The sequence below is a fragment of the Xenopus tropicalis genome, chromosome 9 (genome assembly GCF_000004195.4).
Source record: "Xenopus tropicalis strain Nigerian chromosome 9, UCB_Xtro_10.0, whole genome shotgun sequence".
Lineage (NCBI taxonomy): Eukaryota > Metazoa > Chordata > Amphibia > Anura > Pipidae > Xenopus > Xenopus tropicalis.
In genome coordinates this window covers 31862156-31883917 of record NC_030685.2, presented here as the reverse complement: position 1 = coordinate 31883917, position 21762 = coordinate 31862156, and the positions used below count along the sequence as shown (strand labels likewise).

The 21762-nt window shown below is 37.1% G+C and overlaps 1 protein-coding gene across 1 annotated transcript in view; it reads right to left on the bottom strand.

Moving 5' to 3' along the window:
- Positions 1–21762, bottom strand: part of vps35l (VPS35 endosomal protein sorting factor like) — a 49647-nt gene that overhangs the window by 18624 nt on the left and 9261 nt on the right. The window contains exons 9-26 of the mRNA XM_012970827.3: positions 21633–21692; positions 19638–19734; positions 19281–19328; positions 18041–18134; positions 17881–17958; positions 15943–16065; positions 13283–13329; positions 11906–12017; positions 11028–11144; positions 9435–9488; positions 8766–8846; positions 7685–7747; positions 7509–7594; positions 6738–6818; positions 4759–4822; positions 3161–3259; positions 2708–2785; positions 1037–1151 (exon numbers count right to left, since the gene is read on the bottom strand). Of these exons, the coding sequence (XP_012826281.1) occupies positions 1037–1151; positions 2708–2785; positions 3161–3259; positions 4759–4822; positions 6738–6818; positions 7509–7594; positions 7685–7747; positions 8766–8846; positions 9435–9488; positions 11028–11144; positions 11906–12017; positions 13283–13329; positions 15943–16065; positions 17881–17958; positions 18041–18134; positions 19281–19328; positions 19638–19734; positions 21633–21692 (1497 nt within the window). The remainder of the gene's footprint in view (positions 1–1036; positions 1152–2707; positions 2786–3160; positions 3260–4758; positions 4823–6737; positions 6819–7508; positions 7595–7684; positions 7748–8765; positions 8847–9434; positions 9489–11027; positions 11145–11905; positions 12018–13282; positions 13330–15942; positions 16066–17880; positions 17959–18040; positions 18135–19280; positions 19329–19637; positions 19735–21632; positions 21693–21762) is intronic.

The window sequence follows — 21762 nt, the reverse complement described above, 5'->3', positions numbered from 1 at the left end:
TGGTATTTGCCCCATGCCAGCTGTGTAATGAGCACCTGACACTGCAGCTCCTTTGTTCCCAAAGAATTCTTGTGTAAAAACAGCCTGTACTATTATAGTCTTTTGTCCTGACTGCCCATGTTTCAAATAAAAAACTGCAGCAGCAGCCTTATTCCAAAAAGCACAGTCAGCTTCCTGTGTCAGCTCATTTACACCAGCAATTAGAAGCAACTGGGGCCTACACTGCATGTAATAATAGTAGGCAAAGCCACTGTGGTCTGTTCTGAAATATCCCATAAACAATTATGTTCTTGAAAAATACAGTATCATGAGTATCAAAAGCCCTGCCACTGTACACTATAGATAGAACAACTGTATGTTCCAATAATATACCAGTTCTAGGTAAAATAAATAAAACCCCTAGGACTCAGTAGATGCGCTCCTTTGCTACTTGTGTCTAGTTCTATAAAGCACCAAACATCAGTGGTTTCTCTCATTCTTCTGAAAAATTTGGAGGTAATTTTTATTGGTGAATCATTATTTTCAGCCAACAATGAACCGCACGAAAAACATTATTTTGGAGTAAATATATTAAAAAATAACTGATTAAAATGGACTACTTTCCTAGTTTTCCTTTTTATACACAATCTATAGTGAGACCCAGATATGCCTGTAAGGCTAAGGCCAGACAAGCTAATTTTCTGATTAGGCTAAATGTCGCAAGGCAGTAACTAAAAATGCCGTGTAGGCCTATCTGTGGCTATTGCCAGTGTGCAGCCACACTAGCTGTATTCCAAAACAATATTTATCTAAGGGTTTGATATTTGTAGCCTATAAAATAAAGCATCACTCCCAGCATCCCAAATTCAGGCCCTGCCACATACCGCAGCCAAAGCAAGTTACATCACATGCAGTAAAGCCAGACAGATGACTTAGCCTAAGCAACAGCTGGATCTCCAAGCTGAACAGTTAGGGGGTATTGCTAGGCCTCCATTACTAAAAATAAACACATTACAATACCAGTTAGACTTGTTGGGTCAATGTACAAAGAACTCACCTTGTGAAAGGCACTGGTTTGCCAGGGCCACCTGGCCTGAAAGCAGGTACAGATTGAGCCGTGTGAAGATGCTAGTCAGAGATGGGATGGTTATAAAGGAGAAGGCAACGCAAGCCTGAATTAAAACGTACAAGAATCATTCTATATGTTAGGAATCTATGCAGAAAATCATGGTACATAGTTAATATTACATGACCAACAATGTATGCAGGCAATGATGTATTTTTATCAAGTAACACAAAAGTTGACGAGACATTGGTGTGTTTTATATGAAAAATGTACTAGTGCACTGGCTAGCTGCGTTATCCTCACCTACTGATTGGCAGAAGCATATAATGGATAATCTGCATCCAGTTTATTTTCCCTGTCTGCGGGTACAGGTAGCAGAAAACACCTTCTGCTGAATTTGCATTTGCAAAATAGGCTATTGAAGGGTTAAATAGAAAAAAAAAATGTATTTCCATGTTCATGTGGCACAATGTCACATTATTTTAAGTATTCGGATTAGGATCAGCCAGGCACTTGGATTCAGGCGGATCCAAATCCTGCAAAAAAAGAAAAGGCAGAATCTTGCCCAAATCTTGAAACAAATCCTGGATTCAGTACATTTGGACTCCACCATAAATTTTACACAAACAACTAATAATTGAGTCCAGAAAATTGAATATATAAATGCTTAGCCTTACTGCTCACACGGCACAATGCGTCAATCCCCAATAGCCCACCGCCTGACTTTTTGGAATATCACAGAAAAAGAGGAGAGCACCTTCACGCAGATGAACTGCTTCAGCCTTTATTCAAACCACAGCACACTGTGTGCTGTGGTTTGAATAAAGGCTAAAGCAACTAATAATGGAGGCATGGCAGTAGATGCCAGTAGAAAGTGCGCTTCTTTTTCAAACAAATTATAAAATCTTTTTATATATAAAAAGAGTATACTATTTAAATCTGCATGTTAACATTAGAACCAAAAGGCCAAAAAGCAGACATGTGGAACAGCACAATTCAAAGGCATCTATGAAATTATTCAGTTAAATTTCACCCAGCAATGAAACAGTCCTGACAAGCTATGAGCCAATGGTAGGGCTGCTTTGAAAAAGAAAATAAAGATTTGCTAATCTTCAATTTAACACTGAGACAAAGTGCCTTTATCAACTGCTTGTTGCACAATGAAGCATTTCATAGAAGTCTCCTTGGCCAGAAATGTGACTTTCCCAGCAAGGCTTGCAAACAAATTGAGCATTGGAGAAGAAACGGACACCTTAGATTAAATGTGCATAAACACCTCCATGCACTGATAGTATGAGTAGTTCTGGGTCATCTGAGAAGTGCAGGTAAATCACGTGACCCTTGACCATTGAACAGCTGGAAGACAACACCACAAAGACCTATTTGAGAGAATTGTGAGACTTGTATGTAGAAAATAATCATTCTCTCTTAAAACGTGGCTTGTTTCTTTTTTGCATGACTACAAGTCACATCAGCCTTTACTTCAGTGGGAGAGTGAGCATTTAGACACATGTGGATCAGGCAATCTTGCACTGCTAGTGAGCAGTTATGGGCTTTCGGTCCTGTTAGTTTTATATAGTTCAACATGTACTCATGAATAGTCTAAATTCTCCAGACTAGTTGCTGATACATAATACTAAGGATCAAGCACATCACACCTACCCTGACAAATGAGGCAGTCTTCCTTGAATGATTTCCTTTCATCACCTTTTTTGTCTCCATGGCAAGATGGTTCACACTCTAAAAATACAGATGGCAGAGAAAACACTAATATATGATCATGTGCTCTTAACATTGGCAACAGTTTCTGAGCTACATTTTCTCAGGCGCATAATTGCATATCTAATAATCTATATTACATGGGACCTCAAAAATAATGTTAACATGCAGAAACTGGTTCACTTCATTTTTAAAAAAAAAAAAAAAGATATCTAAAGACCCAGTCAAAGCATGACAGTATATCTGTTCTTGAATGAAGGATATACATTATTTATAAGAACATTTCCAATCAATATAACCCATTCCCCTCCTACAGAGTAAATATATAAAAGGGACCTTCTATATCCTGCTGGGTAAACGCTGGTCTTGCTTTCTGTTAACATCACCATTACTCACATGAATTAACTGGATAAGCACAGGCTCTAGATTACAAAACATTGATCTGGTTTCAACGTAAAAACTCAGCTGTTGTTCAAAGTCCCGTCCAAAGGAGACCTAGAAGTAGAAAGGAAGAATTACTGAATTAAGCTGATGTATTACTTGTAGCTATGTTGTTCAACCACAGGATCTAAACACATAGGATATAACCATTACGATCTGAACATATCTTAACCCATTGTTTTTCAGTATTAGTAACAGTATCTGTGGCTGTCCTGTACAAATTATAATATTTTAGCTGCTTACAGCTCAAAAAAACACGTTTTACTATATTTATTTAAAAGAGCAGAATTCTGAAGAATTGGTCTTCACTTTTTTTGGGTTTTATATTTTATAGCGTTTTCAGGAGCAGCTCTCCATTCTGAAACGTTAGCAGTTATCTGGTTGCTAGGATCCCATGTACTCTAACAATCAGGTATCGGTTTGAATGAGAGACCAGAGGTTGAATAGGAGAGGGCCTAAAGATAAAGTTATGTGTTAAAAAGTAACAATAATATTGTGCAACATAGGGCAATATGTAATTTTAAAGACTTAAAAAAAGCCACTTTTTTGGTGAAACAGCTGTCAAACCTTTTTTGTGTGTATGGCTGAGGGACATAATTTTGAAATTACATATCAATAAATTGTGTTTATTATAAATTTTTACTAAATTACTAATTTAGTTTATCTATTATCTTAAGATGCAAGTCTTGGGCAAAGTAAACTCACACTTACTAGTTGCTCTTTTGAGTTCTTTGAACATGTGATTACTATAGTGATGATGTCAAAGTGATTTTATATATATATATATATATATATATTTTTTTTTTTTTTTTTTTTTTAATTTCCATATAAGCAAAATGAAAAATAGAGTTTCCGTTTGTACAGCTTAAGTACAGAGTGCAATTTCAAGTATGCTTTAATACAGTGCAAAGCTATGTAGTAAATGAGTACACTAACTTTTTCATGGAGTTAGTCTGCTACCTACTGGTAAATAACTTAAATGCCAGTTTGGTCTGCAAAATGGAAGAGTGATATTAGCATGGCTTTTGAACATCAAAAAGGGAAATAATTCTGCATTAGCTCAATCGCGCTGTATATTTACTTAATCAGAAAGGCATTCATTAAAAAGAATAGTTTAATATCAATGCATTTCCCTTAATATTTAATTTACATCAATTGCCTATTGCATTATGTTGTGTCTTATAGAATTCAAGGAGTGACCAAATTACCGATGGTTACAGGGTACAACCTCATTGCTAATGGAAAGTAAAAGAAAAGGTGGGATTTGTACCAGAGCAGATGCACCATGATACATTCATCCTGCACTATTATCCCATAATTACTCTGTTGACAATAGACATTTACTGAGCAAAACCTCACAGGCAGTGGAAGCTAAGCACAATCTCTGAACCCCTTAAATGAATTGGTGTTTAAGATAAAAGAATCAGAATAATATAGATAATAATACATTTAATTTTTCTTTAAATTTTTGATTTAGAGCACTTCACTCCGGGAGTGGAATTTGTAATGACATGTGTATAAGCATGCTCAAACCACTAAACATATTTTCTTACCATTCGTATAAACCCATTTATCAGATTAGCCAATGTCCTCTTTTCATCTTCAAGGGTCAGAGCACTGTGTTAGAAAAGACTAAAAATCAAAAAACTGATCTATATACATTCTGTGCAGACTGCACGTCATTAGTGATTTTTTCAAACTAAAGCTTAAGATTGCATATGCAGGTATGGGACCTGCTATCCAGAATGCTCGGGACCTGGGGTTTTCCAGATAAAGGATCTTTTCGTAATTTAGATCTCTATGCCTTAAGTCTGCAAAAATCATTTAAATATTGAATAAACTCAATAGGATTGATTTGCCTCCAAAAAGGAATAATTATATCATGTTATTGGTTGGGATCAAGTACAAGGTATGGTTTTATAATAACAGAGAAATAGGAAATCATTTTTAAAAATTAGAATTATTTGCTTATAATGGAGTCTATGGGAAATGGCCTTTCTGTAATTCAGAACTTTCTGGATAACTGATCCCATACCTGTACCTGGTACTCTACAAAGTTTAGAATTACAGGAAGGCTGTTAATGTTTAAATGACTTAACCTATGCAGATCCAAATTACAGAAAGACCTGGAAAACCCCAGGTCCCAAGAATTCTGGGTATCAGGTCCCATACCTTTATTTATTCAGTTAAATGCATCTGTTTATCTCACATCAGCTAAGCCTCCTTATCACTTTTATCCTTAAGATCATCCCACTAAAGGTCAATAACGCTTATCGCATGCTTTTTTGTGTTAAAAAGCATGCAAAAATGCATGTTAAAAAGCATGCAATAATTAAGACACATATTGCATGGGCAAAAAAACGCAATGCGCTATTTACCTCGCATTGCGTTAATTCTCACACAGAAATAATACTAACGCATGATTCACAAATACATATGAAGCATTAAACGCGCTAAATATCGCATTAGTCTGTGCGAATATTAACACCTACTTGGGGCAGGTGGTACTTAAAGAAAATTGTGGTTCATAAGCTTTTGGCAACACAACATGGAGTTTGCAGTGAGATTTTTCCAAGTCTGTGTTGGCCCTAGAATGATGCATCCTCCAGTTTTCAGGGAAATGGTAATTTTCATTTTCAATATAGCAAGCGGTGAAATATATCAAGCGCAGCAGGAAATAACGCACACGCCGGGAATTAATGCAAGAAAAACACTCATCGCGAGTTAAGTAACGCAAAGAACATCACGTCTTAATTATGACGCCTGTCCTTTTAGTGAATCGAGCGTTAAGTCGCAAAAAATAAGAAGCGATAAAATTTTTAACGCATGCTATAAATAGCACTTGTTTTATCACCCTTTAGTGAATCGGCCCCAAGGTGTTTTTTAGATGGCGGTGAAGCACACATACCTAGCCCCTTTGCAATATCAGAAACAGCCAGTCATCACTAGAGACAGGCAAACAGCCCAAAAGCCCTCAGTAGCCACAAACAAGTGACCTGCTGCATGACCAGGTTTGGACACTTGTGCCATAAGCCTTACTGGTAAATCAGCCAAAAGGATTCCATGCAGCAGTGTATTAGAGCCACTGAGAAAACTCTTAACTGTTCCTGCTTAATCTTGTCAGCGTCTAGTCATTCTGGTGGCAATCACCATCCACAAGCATTAGTACTGGAAGCCAAGATGAGATCAACTTCCATTGCACATCCTTTTGCTTGAACCTAGTAAGCCTAAAACTAGAAGTGATGCGGCCAAACACTGCAGTCAAGCCCAATGCGCTACTCAGCATTTCCCTAAGAAATACAGGGAAAGGGAGCAGATCTCAGGTGCACAAATGCTGTGGTTAAGAAAGGGGAAGGCTGGCATATACAAGCAACGTAAAGGGGTTAGGAGCATTCCAATGTTCTTTAGGGCATGTTTGGACAAACCTTTCTACAACTGTAACACAGATCAGTTGATAAATTATACCAAAATACAATGAATGGTAAAAAAAAATAGCTTTTAATTTATAGTCTCAATAAAAATTGAATCTTACTTCACAGAGTCGTGCATTGTCTTGCATACATGAAGAAGAGCATTGAGAATGACTGGATCTTTTGTCACTTCCTGCTGATGCCTGAAATATACATTTTTTTTATTTTATTTTTTTTATAACCAGTACTTTAAATAATTATTTAGAAACAAGTCAACCACACTTTGGGGCACATTTACTAATCCACGAACGATCCGAATGCGTTTGAATACGTTTTTTCGTAATGAGCGTTTCCAAGCGTTCACTATGAAAATGTTAAGACTTTCGGATCGCCAATACGATATTATCGTGACTAATGCGATTTTTTCGGAAGCATTTTCGTGATATTTGTGATCTTCGGAAATTTTCGTTTCCAATCCAAATTTTTCCCATTCAGAACTCGTGTTTTGATAAATCTGCCCCTTTGTATTGTCCACATTTTAAATTATATAGTATGATTTGCTCAAAATGCATCCACGACACAAACCTGCAAACCTTTAACTCACTGAAAGTATCTGACCAACTGAAATCTTCTTACTTGTTAAAGCCCTTTGCTTGTGATGCACACAACAGGGCTTTTCAAATAATTACTGCAGTTCACAAGCCTGCAAGTATCCCCCAAAACAAAACAGGCAAAGAGTCTAAAAATGTAAGGTAAAATATGGCCTAACTATTAAAAAAAAAGTTTATTTTCAAGTATTTATTCTTCTTCCGTTTTGATCATAGTTTTTTTTGAACACCCCCATAATTCACTCTGTCTCCCTCACTGCTGAATATTATGACTGAAATGCTCACCGGATGAAAGCTTCCATGATGCACTTGCAAACCTCCACTCTAACACTTTCTTTCTGAAACATATCCAAAAATGGAAGGAACTTCTCCTAAAACAAAGATACAGGTTTGTGTAAATGTAAAATACCTTACAGAGTATCGACGTTTCTACAAAAGGCTACTGAGAACATGAAACTTACCACAGAGAACAGGACAGAAAAGTCTTGGAAATGAGTAATAACCTTTGTTATGACTGACTGTAACTGCAAGGAAAATGAAATCAATTAAGCCGATAGTAGATAGAAAAAAAGATATCCAGTCGTAATTCTACTATTCCTCAGATATACCGAAACTTGTGATATAACACAAGCGATTGTCCACCATATTGAACAATTATGCCTTATTCTGGGATGCCAGAATACCCTTTATCTTGTAGGCAATTATGAATAATATATAGTGCTGGTTTCACTTTGGGCTAAAAATAAATACTATTTTAATACTACTTATTGGAGCTCCCTATAGATCCTCTCAGGCCCCTGTCTGTGTTTCAAATGAGGGGTGAGCAGGTCCTAATGGTCCCCTGCCAGAAGCACAGGAGAGGCATAGCCAATCACAGCCCTGCAGTCACATAAACAAAGACAACCTTCAGTTCCCTATCAGGTCAGCCTAGCTGGTGATTGGTTCCTATCCTACAGTGCAGTGTGCTGAGTGCCACCAGCCTCCCTGCACATCCAGAGAATTCAGCCAACAGGAAGTGTAACAGATAGGTGGGACTAGTAAGGTCTTGGGGGAAATTTCTCAATAAATCGATCAGCAACACTTTTAAGCACAATCCTTCTATATTTAGGAGTATAATGCACTGGCACATTCTTAATTTTAACATAATATGTCTCTTCCAAGCTGATGTGTAAGTTGCTTTAAAAGAAAGGACCACTTAAGCCATTTGGGTCAGTCACATTAGCAAATAATAACTGAATGCTTGGTTAAAATATTAGATGGATGTTAACTCACAGCAAATATATCAGAAGACTAAAATGGCTTCTAGCCCTGGGCCAGTCTGTTAGATTTAGATTTATTTTTATTTAATGCATAGTCGACACATTTCCTGTGTACAAGGATTAACATAAATATATAGAGAGAATGAATGGCAGATGAACAGTGAAGATATTGTAATGTAATCTGTATTAACGATATTGTTTGTAATCTGTACTTGGTACATTCTGCTCATCATGCATTAAACAGAAAAAACAAAAACTAGGTACACTAGAAAGATGTGGTTACCTGTTGATATGCATCCTCAAATGCACGATCAGGAGTCATGTGCTTTATTATATCTGCAAGTATAGTATTCACCTCCCGCTTCTGCAAAATACATAAGATTAACGGTTCTACTGTAATGCAACAGAAATACCTTATTCTGCTTTGATATTGCCATGATTCAGTGCCAATACTTTAAATTGCTGCACTATTTCCTTTTATCGGTAATCTCACAAGAAGTTCCCCATAACAACAGTGGAAAGTGACTTCTAGAGAGTAAAATTACTTTGATGAAAATGTTTTACCCTAAGAAAATTGGGACAAAACACCTTGCATGCCACCCCTTTATGAAAGTGGGGTAGAGTTTGCAACAGAATTACACACAATCTTTTTCAAAGAAAAATATAAAATGAAAGATTTAGTGGCCCTAAAAGCAATAACTGATATCAGAACAGCAGAGCACTTTATTATATAAAGATGTAATGCTTTGGGGGAATAGGTCTCTATATAATCTTGCTTTCAGTAGCCCATTAATGGAAGCTAGTTTTTGTATTATGTGTGCTGATGTAGAATAAGGCTGTTAATCATACAGTTTTCACTACTCTTATGTAAGCTGATAGCCTTTATAAAAAGACCAACAGTAAACATCTTTTCATGTAGTAACTTACTGTAAGGAGTAATGGTACTACTTACCGTAAAATGCCTGCATGTATATTCAACCCAAACCTCTGAGCAGTTAATGTAATCCTTGTTAAAAAAATGACATACACCATAGTTAATAAAATGGCATGACCCTAAAAATAGGACACATTTTTGTTCATTTGCATAAAAGTCAATGGCATACTGGCTATGTTCTCCCATGGCATCTTCAGCCAGCGGAGAATAATCTGATCATAGCTGTTCCGCCAGTGATGTATTTCAATTAGATTGCAACAAGATTATATTATAATGCATGTTTTCTGTCTAAAATTCACCTCTTATATGAGTAAAATAACTGACTGATTGGCTATAACCAGGTGTCTCCGCTAGCTAAAAAATGGCAGCAGAGAATACATTTTTAACATTTATTTATCAAGCAACAACATAATCCACAGTGCTGTACAATAGAAAAAGCCCCATGGGCCATTGGCTTTTAAAGAGATAAACCTAATTCAAAACAAAAGCAAATAATGCAAATGCACCTGCTAATATAATACCAGGACCACCAGGTGCCATTAAACCCAGTCTGTAACGTAAAAAACCCTGTATATAAAGCTTTAATAAACTCTTGAATCATTTATTTTTTTTTACTAGGGAAGTGGTATTAAATGTCTACAGCCACCCTGTGGTTATAGTTGCCATGCTTTGTATTTTGACTACAGCTAGAGGGAAGAAGGTTGATCAACTCTCACATAGATGAATGCTACAGCACATACTTCAGTTGACCCATAAACCAGCGATTCCTATGATGCCCACAGATAATCTTATTCCCTAGCTCAATGATCCCCAACCAGTGTTTCATGAGCAACATGTTGCTCACCAACCACTTGGATGTTGCTCCCTGTGGCCTCAAAGCAGGTGCTTATTTTTAAATTACTGGCTTGGAGGCAAGTGTTGATTGCATAAAACCAAGTGTAAAGCCAAACAGAACCTTCTGTAGGCTGCCAATCCACATTGGGGCTATCAAATAGCCAATTATAGCTCTTATTGGCACCTCCAGGAATTTTTTCCATGCTTGTGTTGCTCCCCAACACACTTCCCATTTGAATGTGGCTCACGGGTATAAAAGGTTGGGGATCCCTGCCCTAGCTGATCCCTGTATGTGAGCACGATCATAAAACTCCAAAAAATATAAGTTGGGAAATATTAGAGATTTATATAGTTAAATATATAGATATATATATATGCTATAATGTTACCACCAATTTGTTTTTATAAATAAGGCAAGATAGGAATTGAGTATTCTGAGACAATTTGCAATTGGTCTTAATTTTTTATTGTTGGTGGTTTTGAATTATTTTTCCTTTGTTCAGCAACTCTCCAGTTTGGAATTTCAGCAGTTATCTGGTTGCTAGGGTTCAACTAGCAATAGTTTCTTTGGCTGCTAGGGTCAGTGACCCCCATTTACAAGTTGGAAAGAGAAAAAGGTGGCAAATAATTCAAAAACTATGATAAAAACTATGATAAACTATAATAAACAATGTAGACCAATTGAAAGTTGCTTAGAATTGGCCATTCTATAGCATACTAAAAGTAAACTTAAAGGTGAACCACCTCTTTAAGACATATTTATCCCAATCAAAGTACCTGTGGGTTTCTTAACTTGGTGATCACTTTCCAAGCTTCGTTTAAAATCTGAAGTCTGTCATTCTCAGGAGGGTCAGCCAAAGCCAGGTTTAATCCAAGTGAGCGAAATAGAAGATGCTTTCACAAGGATGAATACAATAAATGAAAAAGTTAAAGATTATTTATATGCTCAATACTAAGGAGAGGGCAACAATCTCAGTTCCCACAAAGAGTTTGGTATCATACAATACACAAACCAGGTAATTTGGTGTTTGAGGGACATTTCTGAAAAAACTCAGAAATGGTTTCCAGTCAAGATACAGAATAGAAATACAATAAAAATATTGCATACAAAATATAACATTTGTCTCACATAGACTTGAAATGTCCTACTTGCACCATTCTGGCTGCCTGTAACAGCTGTGGATGCTGGGAGTAAGTTCAGTTTGGGATGGTCACACTCCCACACTTAACAATTGTGTACCTTTTTTTAAAAAAACAATTTAGGGTACTGCACACTAGTAGATTTTTAGACTGTAGTAAATCTGTGCTACCCTAAGTGAAAAATCTCCTAAAAATGCATTCCCCTTACGTAAGCTTTGGATTGGCACAAGTAAAACACATTATGCACACCATTCAAGTGTAATAAAGAAAAATGCAAGAGGAGGCATTTTCTCACAATCAGGCCAGATCGCTGCAAAGCAATGTATTTTACTTTCAGCAATCTGAAGGTTAGGTAAGGGGAAGGCATTTTCAGAAGATTTACCACAGGTGATAAATCTCCTTGTGTGCTAGTATCATTAGATAAACGATTAGGTAAACACTGGGTTATTCTGACACTAGGGCAGCTATTAGTCACTGAGAGGAACACGGTTAGGTGACTCATAACCCTAACATACCTTAGGAAAGCCAGCCTCGTCACATTCTTTAATCATGCCAATAAAGTCCATTGATCTGGTTGCAATAAAGTCTGCTCTGAAAGCAGACATTACTGAATTCAGCAGCAAGGCACTATGGAAATAAATTAATCACACACGCTAATCAGGAGATTTCTAGGAAACATAAATGGAAATTAGGCATATAGCACAGCAAATTGCTATGTCATCCATGTGCATATTGTATCTGTACAGAGCACAAAAAACCCATAATCATATACCACACCATCAATAAACTTGAAAATAGGGGACTTACAATAAAAAAACAAGATTTAGAGATCTTAATAACAGAATTATACGACAAGAAATGGCAGAATGTATAAATCGGCCAAGGATATCCTCATGAATTTGCATTTCTGAATAAAGATACTGGTATTGCAATACGTATGATCCTGCAGTGCAGTTTCAGTGAACATATTTGCCCTGCCAGTGTTTATATTTATACAGCTGGACAAGACTGCAAACATAATTGCAATTTTTTTATTCACAGTGCAAAAGCTTTTTCAATATATGGTATATTCGCAATTTGCAAATATTTATGTGCAAATTCTGTGTACAAATTACAACTTTGGTGGCTGAAAAAATGCTCCTTTAACTGATTTAGCAAATTGCTAAATTATATTTGCAAAGTGAAATGTGGTACTATTTTCGCACACAATAAACACGCCTGTTTATGCAAACCACAATTTTGTGAATTTTTGTGCACAATTCTCATTTCACTGTGATTCACAAAAAAAGGAAAAGATGGGCACAGCAATGCAAAATGTAACCATTATGGGAAAAACTTGTGCAAAACAATTTTCTCTGCATGAACTTTATAATTGCCTCCTCCATGTTTTTGCTTTTGTACCAGAGTGAAAACAGATGCCCCAGTTGCTCTCCATCTGTATTTCTGCATGCTCTCATCAAAAGATGGTATAACAAGATCAGTGGGGAGCAACTATAAACAACATTGAAGGTATCAATCATTGCTGCTATAGGGCTGCTGAACCTCTGGCCTAGTACAGTATGTTTTTTTAGTTTAAAACAAAGAATTTCTTGCCATTTACTTTTTTAGAAGTAAAACTATTATTTAAAAAAGCAGTTTCAGACACTGGGGAGAAGGGAATGGACTGGCAGACAAAACTTTGAAATCAGTGGCTTTTATTTTCAACTCACTTGTTACCAAAAGTGAGTTGTGAGCAGCCAAAGGTTTATCTGACTCTGCTTTGCTTGCTCAGGGGACCTTATCTTTATACAAACTGGTAAATTTGGGAAAAGATAAAAGGACCAAGGTCCACTTGCACATGATTTCAGTTGGTTACTATACAAGTCTAAAACATGTTTTTCACTGGTACTTACTTGTTCCCTTGCTTCTTGCAGCGTTCCATCATTTCTGTTAACAGCGTCTATTAGTATTAGTTAAAAAAAAAACAAAAGGAGGAGATTTTGTTTTATCCCAAGCAATGTTCCCTCTAATTCCTTCTTGGCTATGAGTGCATCAAAATTCTTGTGTGTGCATTTTTAAAACAGTATGCTCAGGTCAGAATAAATAGAACTTGGCTGCCTGTACAGAGCCCTGACCTCAAACCAACTGAATGCCTGTGTGATAAACTGGAACCTTAATTGTGAGCAAGGTCTGATCCCCCAATATCACTGCCCAACCTCACTCGGTAACAAACAGAAATGTAAAAAAAAAAATATATATTTGCAAGGATTAAAGGGGATCTAAATCCAAAATTAATTGCTATAAACATATGAAGAGTGGTCTTTTGTGCACTTTCATAATTTAAATAAATTTTCTACTTTATGTTGTTTTTTAGGTATTAGTACAATTTGAGCACAATCAGCAGTCTAAAAATGCAAAAGGTGGGGATCAGCCAGAATAGGCTCGCATTTGTCAAAATCCAGTGGAGACGTGTTTTCTGGCATTTTTATTCCACGATAGCCAAAGTCTAAATTCTGCATCAGCTTCATGTTCAGGAATAAGAAAATAACATTTACAACATGACTGCGGTTATAATTTTTCTAAGATGTTACACAAATACATATATATGAGATAAAATGGGGTGCGTTTTCACCGAGTCAAGCATTACTGTCATTACACCAAATCTCCCCCAACAGCCCATTTTTAATCCTCCCCTGGTGTAGGATTCTTTGTTATCTCTCTTTTTTCCTTTAAATTATGCAACCCTAGCCTTAACATGTGTTTGTACCTGCGTTTGCCCCGTGATGTTACATCTACTACATGCATGTTGCAGGGCTGCAATGATTCCATGGATATTAAATTGCTATCAGGGCAGCATTACTAGCTGGATTTTCTACAAATGTTCCTGAATTTTCAAGCAATCTGGTAACCCTACTGTAGAGGCAACAAGTGAAAATGTATTTTTTAATAGGGAGGAAAGATAAAAATATAGGAAGGCCAGAATTTTTTCAAGAAAAGTTAGCAAGCCGTTACACTAGTGATTAGAGAAATTTTTCAGCAGGCATGGAATTGAGGTGAAATTCTGTGTTTAATCTCAAAACCATGGCAAATTATCGGTGCAGACATTTTTAAGATGAATTTACTTGCATTTTGCATAAAAAAAGTCACATAGAAAAACACCTATTGACAACAAATGTACTTTGCACAAAAAAAAAAAAACGCTTTGCAAATTTTTCCACAAAGTGAAATAGGACTCGCTAATCAGTGCCCCTACACGTGTGCCATGTGATGGATTTTTCTTGTTCAAGGTATGAGCTGATCTGAGTATCTGCATGGGTCTGCACCCAAGGGCGCTGTGAATGCACAATGAAATGGCCTATGTTGCAATGGGATGAAAAACATAAAAATCTACCACAAAGCAAATGTAGCGTATGTATGAGCACTTAGGACACACACTCAGGTAGCTGATCTGCTCTCCCTTCAGCGAGTCCTGCTGCATTTTAATGTGTTCTTATGGACAGTGGAAACAGAGTTGCCATTAGCAATGAGCCAAACTTATGTTTCACTTCAAAAAATTTGCAAAATGCCAAAATTTTACCAAATGCATTAAAGTCAATAGGTGCTATATTCTCATGTTTTCTTTCAAATGTGAAAAAACACATTATGCAGCAGTTATGTGGAGACAAATATTTAGAACGTATAAAATATCTATAAAATAAAGTATTTAGCTTGCAGTCTGACACATTATTTGCTCGAGCTACATATACAACAAATACATAACATTATAAATAATATTAGCAAGTTAATTTGCAACTTGCTATGACCACACCAGGCTGTTGATAAACATCAAAATCAGCCCTTACGCTCTGATCAGCCTATCCCTATTGTGCACACATTTTAAACTCATGTGCGCATCTTTAAAAACTCTATGCTCAGGTCAGAAAAAGTAGAATGTTTTCACACAAAATACTTTGTGTGTTCTGTGCATGCACAGCTTAGGAACATAGGCCCCAAGCTGGTTCCACACACAATCAATCAGTCATCTGATACCAGCTAACTATTGTTTCCAACAATTGGTTGGAATGATTTATCTTATGGCAAGGCTTTTGCACGAGCAGCAATTACAGAAATGGATTCCTCCATGCAAGCATAAAACGGACAAGAAGGATGACAAACGATCATTTCCTATAAATTACAGGTATGGGATCAGTTATCCAGAATGCTCCTGGGGACCTGGGGTTTTCTGATTAGGGATCTTTCCGTAATTCGGATCTCCTACCTTAAACCTGCTAATAAAATTATTTAAACAGTAATTAAACCCAATAGGATTGTTTTGGCTCCAATAAGGATTCATTATATCTTAGTTGGGATCTAGTACAAACTACTGTTTTATTAGAGAGAAAAAGGAAATCATTTTTAAAAAAAATGTGAATTATTTGATTAAAACGAAGTCTATGGGAGATGGGCTTTCCATAATTCGGAACTTTCTGGATAATGGGTTTCCGGATAAGTGGTCCGATACCTGTACTTATTTAAACAACATTACATGTTGCCTTTTTCTAAAAGTGCTCCACCCCACTACACCCATACTAACCTCTGGAGCACGATATGCAATGCACCGTAACATCCAGTCAATAGCAGGAGAGTACAGTGTGAGGTAAACTGGAATCTCTACAGCCTGAACCGCCAGCTGATTCTGCACTGTGTCACTGTGAATCTGGGAAGAGACAACATGCTAAGTTTAAAATAAAGCCATAAGGGGAAAAACAGTACAGAATCAACTCATAAACTAGATGTATGTATGTATGTATGTATGTATGTAGATTTGTCGGAGCAGTTCCACACTGCAAAATAGTACACTTAAAGGAAAAAGAAAGGTAAAGTCACTTGGGGGTGCCAAAATGTTAGGCACCCCCAAGTGACTTTAACCGCTTACCTTTTACCCCGGGCTGGTGCCGCTGTCAGGAGAAAACAGCACCAGCCCGGGGTAGCTGCCGGCGCTTCCTCCTTCCGGCTTCGCTGCGCGCGCATGCGCAGTAGAGTGAAAAGCCGAACTTAAACATTTAAGTCGGCTTTTTCGCTCTACTGTGCATGCCCGGCCACCGGCAGCTTAGGAAGTGGAAGGCGGAAGGAGGAAGTGCTGCGCTCCAGGTACCCCGGGCTGGTGCTATTTTCTCCTAACAGGGGCACCAGCCCGGGGTACAAGGTAAGCGGTTAAAGTCACTTGGGGGTGCTTAACATTTTGGCACCCCCAAGTGACTTTGCCTTTCCTTCCCCTTTAAACTCACCAGAGGTTAAAATGGGATATTCTTAAAGGAACATGAACACCAAAAAATGAAAGTGCATAAGAGTAATTAGAATATAATGTACTGTTGCCCTGCACCTATAGTTATATAAACAAAGCTGTGTAGCCATGGGGGCAGCTATTCAAGAGAGAAAAGGCCCAGGTTATATAGCAAATAACTGAAAAGAACTGTAGAATATTATCTTGTTTTACTGTTGTTATCCCATATAGATTGTAAGCTCTATGGGACAGGGACCTCCTTCCTATTGTGTCCTCGACTCTTAACTTATTGCAGCTGTATTTATCTTGTATCTATCTGTATTTATTGTTGTACTTTGTATTTATCTATTATTATCTTATTAACACCCTGTTTGTATTAATGTATTCTACTGTACAGCACTGCGTACATAAGTAGCACTTTATAAATAAAGATATACATACATACATACATACATACATCTGCTCTGCTAAGGAACCTGTGCCTTATCTCCCTTTTTCCAGGCTGCCGCATGGCTATAGAGCAGCTTATTTATGTAAACTATAGTAGTGTTCCTGAAGCAAATACACAACTTTTACCTGTGCAGGGCAACAGTACATTATGATATAATTACTTTAAATTATTTTTACATTTTTTGGTATTACTGTTCCTTTAAAACAATATAACAAGAGTTAGTCCTCCTTTAGGTCTTTTACTCAGCTAGACTGGATAATCAGAAGCCAGCACTGCACATGCTGAACATACTGCTTTCAATATAAGTCACATTTACAAGCAGCTTTATATTGCAAAGTTGTTCAGATATACATTATATATCAGTATACAAAAATTAGTGGGGTTAAAGACCCCTTTACAATAATTTCTAAATGTACTTGGAATTGAAACCACAGTTTTTCTGTCCCTTTCTGCTTTGCTTGTTTGGAGTCTTGAAACAATGTAGAAGTAATATCAGGCTCTCCTTTAACCATGACATTTCTAATGATGCTGTGCATGCATTTTAACAGGTCTTTATAGGCTTCGGACCAACAAGAGCAGAGAATAGTAAGATATAGACAGATAATACTCTTAATAGCATTTACATATTGAACAGGAAAGTTCTTTAGAATTATATTTTTTTCCATCAGACAAATATGTATTTTTATTGTAGTTAGTAATGTAGTTTTATTGTAATTATTTCAGTTTTATATCCCATTTATTTTTTTTCTTTTGTAATAACGGTAATTGAAGATATATACAGTAGAAATGTTGCTTACTAGTTTAAATGTAAGTAAAAAGTCAAAAAAGTTCCGGTTCAGACTTTCTTTCACATTAGGAGCAACTTCCATTCCAACCTGGAACACAATCAACCAAATAAATCATGAATTTTCACATTTGCAAGGTACTAAATACCAATATATTGAGAATGGTTATTACCCTGCAGAGATACGCTCTAGCATACACTGCCACTAGTGGGTCACCTATGCCTCTGATCATAGTTGTCAAACGGGGAAGACTCTCAGATATCCCTCTGTTAAGAAAAGGCAGTATTAGTATTAGTGCAGAATGTTAAATAAGATACAATTTATATATTTTAGAAATAAATTATTAAAGAACATCACCTGAAACCTGTAAAAAACCTTTGTTTTAAAAGCTGTCCCACAAACTTTTAAAAACAAAAAGTATACACTTTCCCTTGATAATACTGCTAGAATAACAGCTATACACACAAAACCTGTGTTCCTAAATATATAAGGGGAAAGGATTTAACAGTAATTACATATACATTATTCTTTTTTCAATGTGTTCTTAGGTAATGCAGGAATCATAGGAATACTCCAAAACCATTCCATTAAATATATATCCAAGGGGCTAATTTACAAAAGTGGTGAAAATAATCAGTGCAAATTGTCATGTATTTTAATCACAATGTCCCTTTTTGGATGGGATATAAGGGGGTAGTATATTTGAAGCCCCTTGGCCATTTTTTAGTTTAACATTATTCCACAGGAATATGTGTTTGGATGCAAAGTACATCTGCATTCCTTTACTTGGCAAGGGCACCAGTACTAAACATTAGTGCTAAGTAAATGCTGTGCTACGGGGCATCATAAAGAAAAGTAGAGTAGAAAAATGTACATATGAACGTGTACTGTATTCTGAAAAGAAAAAATACAGACATGCTCACAATATAGTGGAAAAGATATTTTGCCTCTTATGGCTTTACAGCACTTAATTGGTTGGTATGCTAAGTATAAAGCTGCCACGTGGTGCTTTGATAGTGTATAAGACCGTGGGAGATAGTTAACACTGACAATGGAATGACAATACCAGTGGCAGATGCCAGTGTAGGTGTGCCAGCAGGCAGCATCCTCTAAATCCACCCACTACACTAGCTAAAGGTTGTAAAGAGCAGATTCAAGAAGTAGATTTAGCACACTGCTAGTTAAAAACCAATTCAGTTGCTAAGATTGTTTAGCTCTGTATTTGGCATGCTTTACTTACAATTAATGAAACCTGTCATAGTTGCATGAATCAATATTTGTTACAAAATAAATTAGTGAAAAACCCTTTCTGCAGAGCTGCTTTCCAGAAGCAAACAAATAAATTCACAATGGTCTACTGTAATGATTTTATAAGTAAACATAATGCATCCAGATAGTTATCTTGTCCTTACGTTTTAGAGAGAAATTTGTTGCACTTCAATATTGCTGCCTCCACGTAGCTGATGAAAACAACTGTTAAGAATTTTATAACATTTTGTTTATGCAGGAGATGTTTTTTTATTATTTTTTTGAAACTATTGCATTTTAAGGAATATTAGTTTTTTGTCCTAGTAGAGAAAGAGCAGTGACTTCACCACAGCACTGTACCTATTATTTATCTGTTTGTAACTTTCAAAATAAGAAAAAACAAAATCTTATCCGAAGTCTTCATAATTTACTGGGGACGTAATCAAAGGTAAAAGAAATCTTGAAAATATATATAAGTCACTGAAACGTTCTCTATCAAAACCAATTTTTGGAAAGGATACAATCTTGGAACAAGTTCTCTGATGGATGCTATCTTAAAGAACCAGTTTAGACAGGTCTCTTTGGCAGTGTCATTTACAGTTTCTGGGGAAAAATTTTCTGTGAAAATATTAAATAAACAACAAGTCAGATTTTCGAATATTAAAACCACATACAAAGCAAAAACATATCTGGCCATTTGCGCACCCCCTGCTGCTCACTTACAGAGCACTAGCACCCCAGTATGGCAGCTCTCTGCACTGAGAAATGGATCAACTATCCTAAGGTCAGCCCTGTCTGCACCACCTGCCTTAGGCACCCCCTACCTTGAGCCTCTGAATGACACACAAAGTAGAGGGGCATCTACAGTATATGCCCCACCATCACTAATACAGTGCTGACTAACACGTAGTGAACGAAGCTGCATGTATCTATGCATCTATTTGCATGATGCACCAGGCTGGCTGCAGCCTTTTTTTTTTTTTTTTCCCCAGTGTGTGGTACACACATGGTGCACTATAAATGAGCCCTACTGTGGTAAATGCTACCAATGGTTTATAAGGAGATTCCAACATCCATCGAGTAGCTGACTAATTTATTTAACAGTATTAGCATGCTGAAGAAGGGGCAATTTAAAATATTGGCACAGAGGCTTCTTTTTGTTTGTGTTTTTCATCTAACTCACTAACTTCCCCATATCCCTAGTAAACTATACCACCAGGACAGTATTTAGGTCCGGTGCCACCCTAGGCACCAGATCTAACTACCCCCGAGGTTGCGGAAGTGACGTCAAGTGTATAGGTGCACATGGCATCACGTCCACCGGAAGCAATGTCACATGCACCCTCATCCCCAGGTCTGCAGCCAGATTTGGCCAGGAAGCATCTGGTGGCAGCTGGAAGGGTTTTATTAAAAATTATATTTTAAAATGTATTGATTATATAGGCCCCGATGGCCCCTATATATAGACCCTGTATATCACCCATAATCAGCTGCGCACCCCAGACCAATAAGTAATTAGTAACTTGCATGTATTGGCACATGCCTTGGTCTGGGCAGTAAAAATATCTGATACTCATTTTGACCAGTTATATTTTTAAAAGCAGGAAGGTGTGTGTGTATGTGTATGCACAACCATTGGTGAGTTAGGAAGGAGGTCCTACCACCACTGCACACAGAAGTCAGAACATGCATCAGAACTTAAAAACATGGTTTGGTGGTGTAGCAGATATCCCCAATGACACAACAAATGGCCCAGCCCAGAAATTAGCATCATAATTTGATAAGAATGGGTTTTTATGTACCGTATTTTTCAGACCATAAGACGCACCGGACCATAAGACGCACCAATTTTTTGGGAAGGGAAATGAAGAAAAAAAGATTCTGAAACAAAGTGTCCTAAAATATTTTATGTGCATTAAAACCCAACCTGTACCAGCAGCACCCAACATATTGCCCCCCACCTGTACCAGCAGCACCCAACATATTGCCCCCCACCTGTACCAGCAGCACCCAACATATTTCACACACCTGTACCAGCAGCACCCAACATATTTCACCCAACATATTGCCCCCATCTGTACCAGCATATAGCCTACCGATATACTTTAAAAAAATGTTTTTACTTGCCCGTGTGGTCTCCGCAGGGCCCTCCTCTATTTACCGGTGCTTAGCTCTGGCGCATGCACAATGACGCGCATGCGTATGGGCATGCGCGTCATTGTGCATGCGCACAGCGCCATAGCTAAGCGCCGGCAAATAGAGAAGGGCCCTGCGGAGACCACATGGGCAAGTAAAAACATTTTTTTTAAGTATATCGGTAGGCTATATTCGGACCATAAGACGCAGGGACTTTTTCCCCCCACTTCTGGGGGAAAAAAAGTGCGTCTTATGGTCCGAAAAATACGGTATATTGAAAAATGAATTTAACAAGTTACAGTTTTTTAATAGTTTTCCCCACACATTAAAGCATATTATATCAAATCAAGAATATATAAGATTTTAAAATGGTAAATTACCAGGTAATGAAGATCGGCTATCCAAGCACATTGAGGAGATGCGTTCATACACAAGTTTTCCTATGAAAGGAAGGAAACAGGTATACATTTTCTGCATTTTACTACAGCTCAGAAAAAAAACCCTGAAATC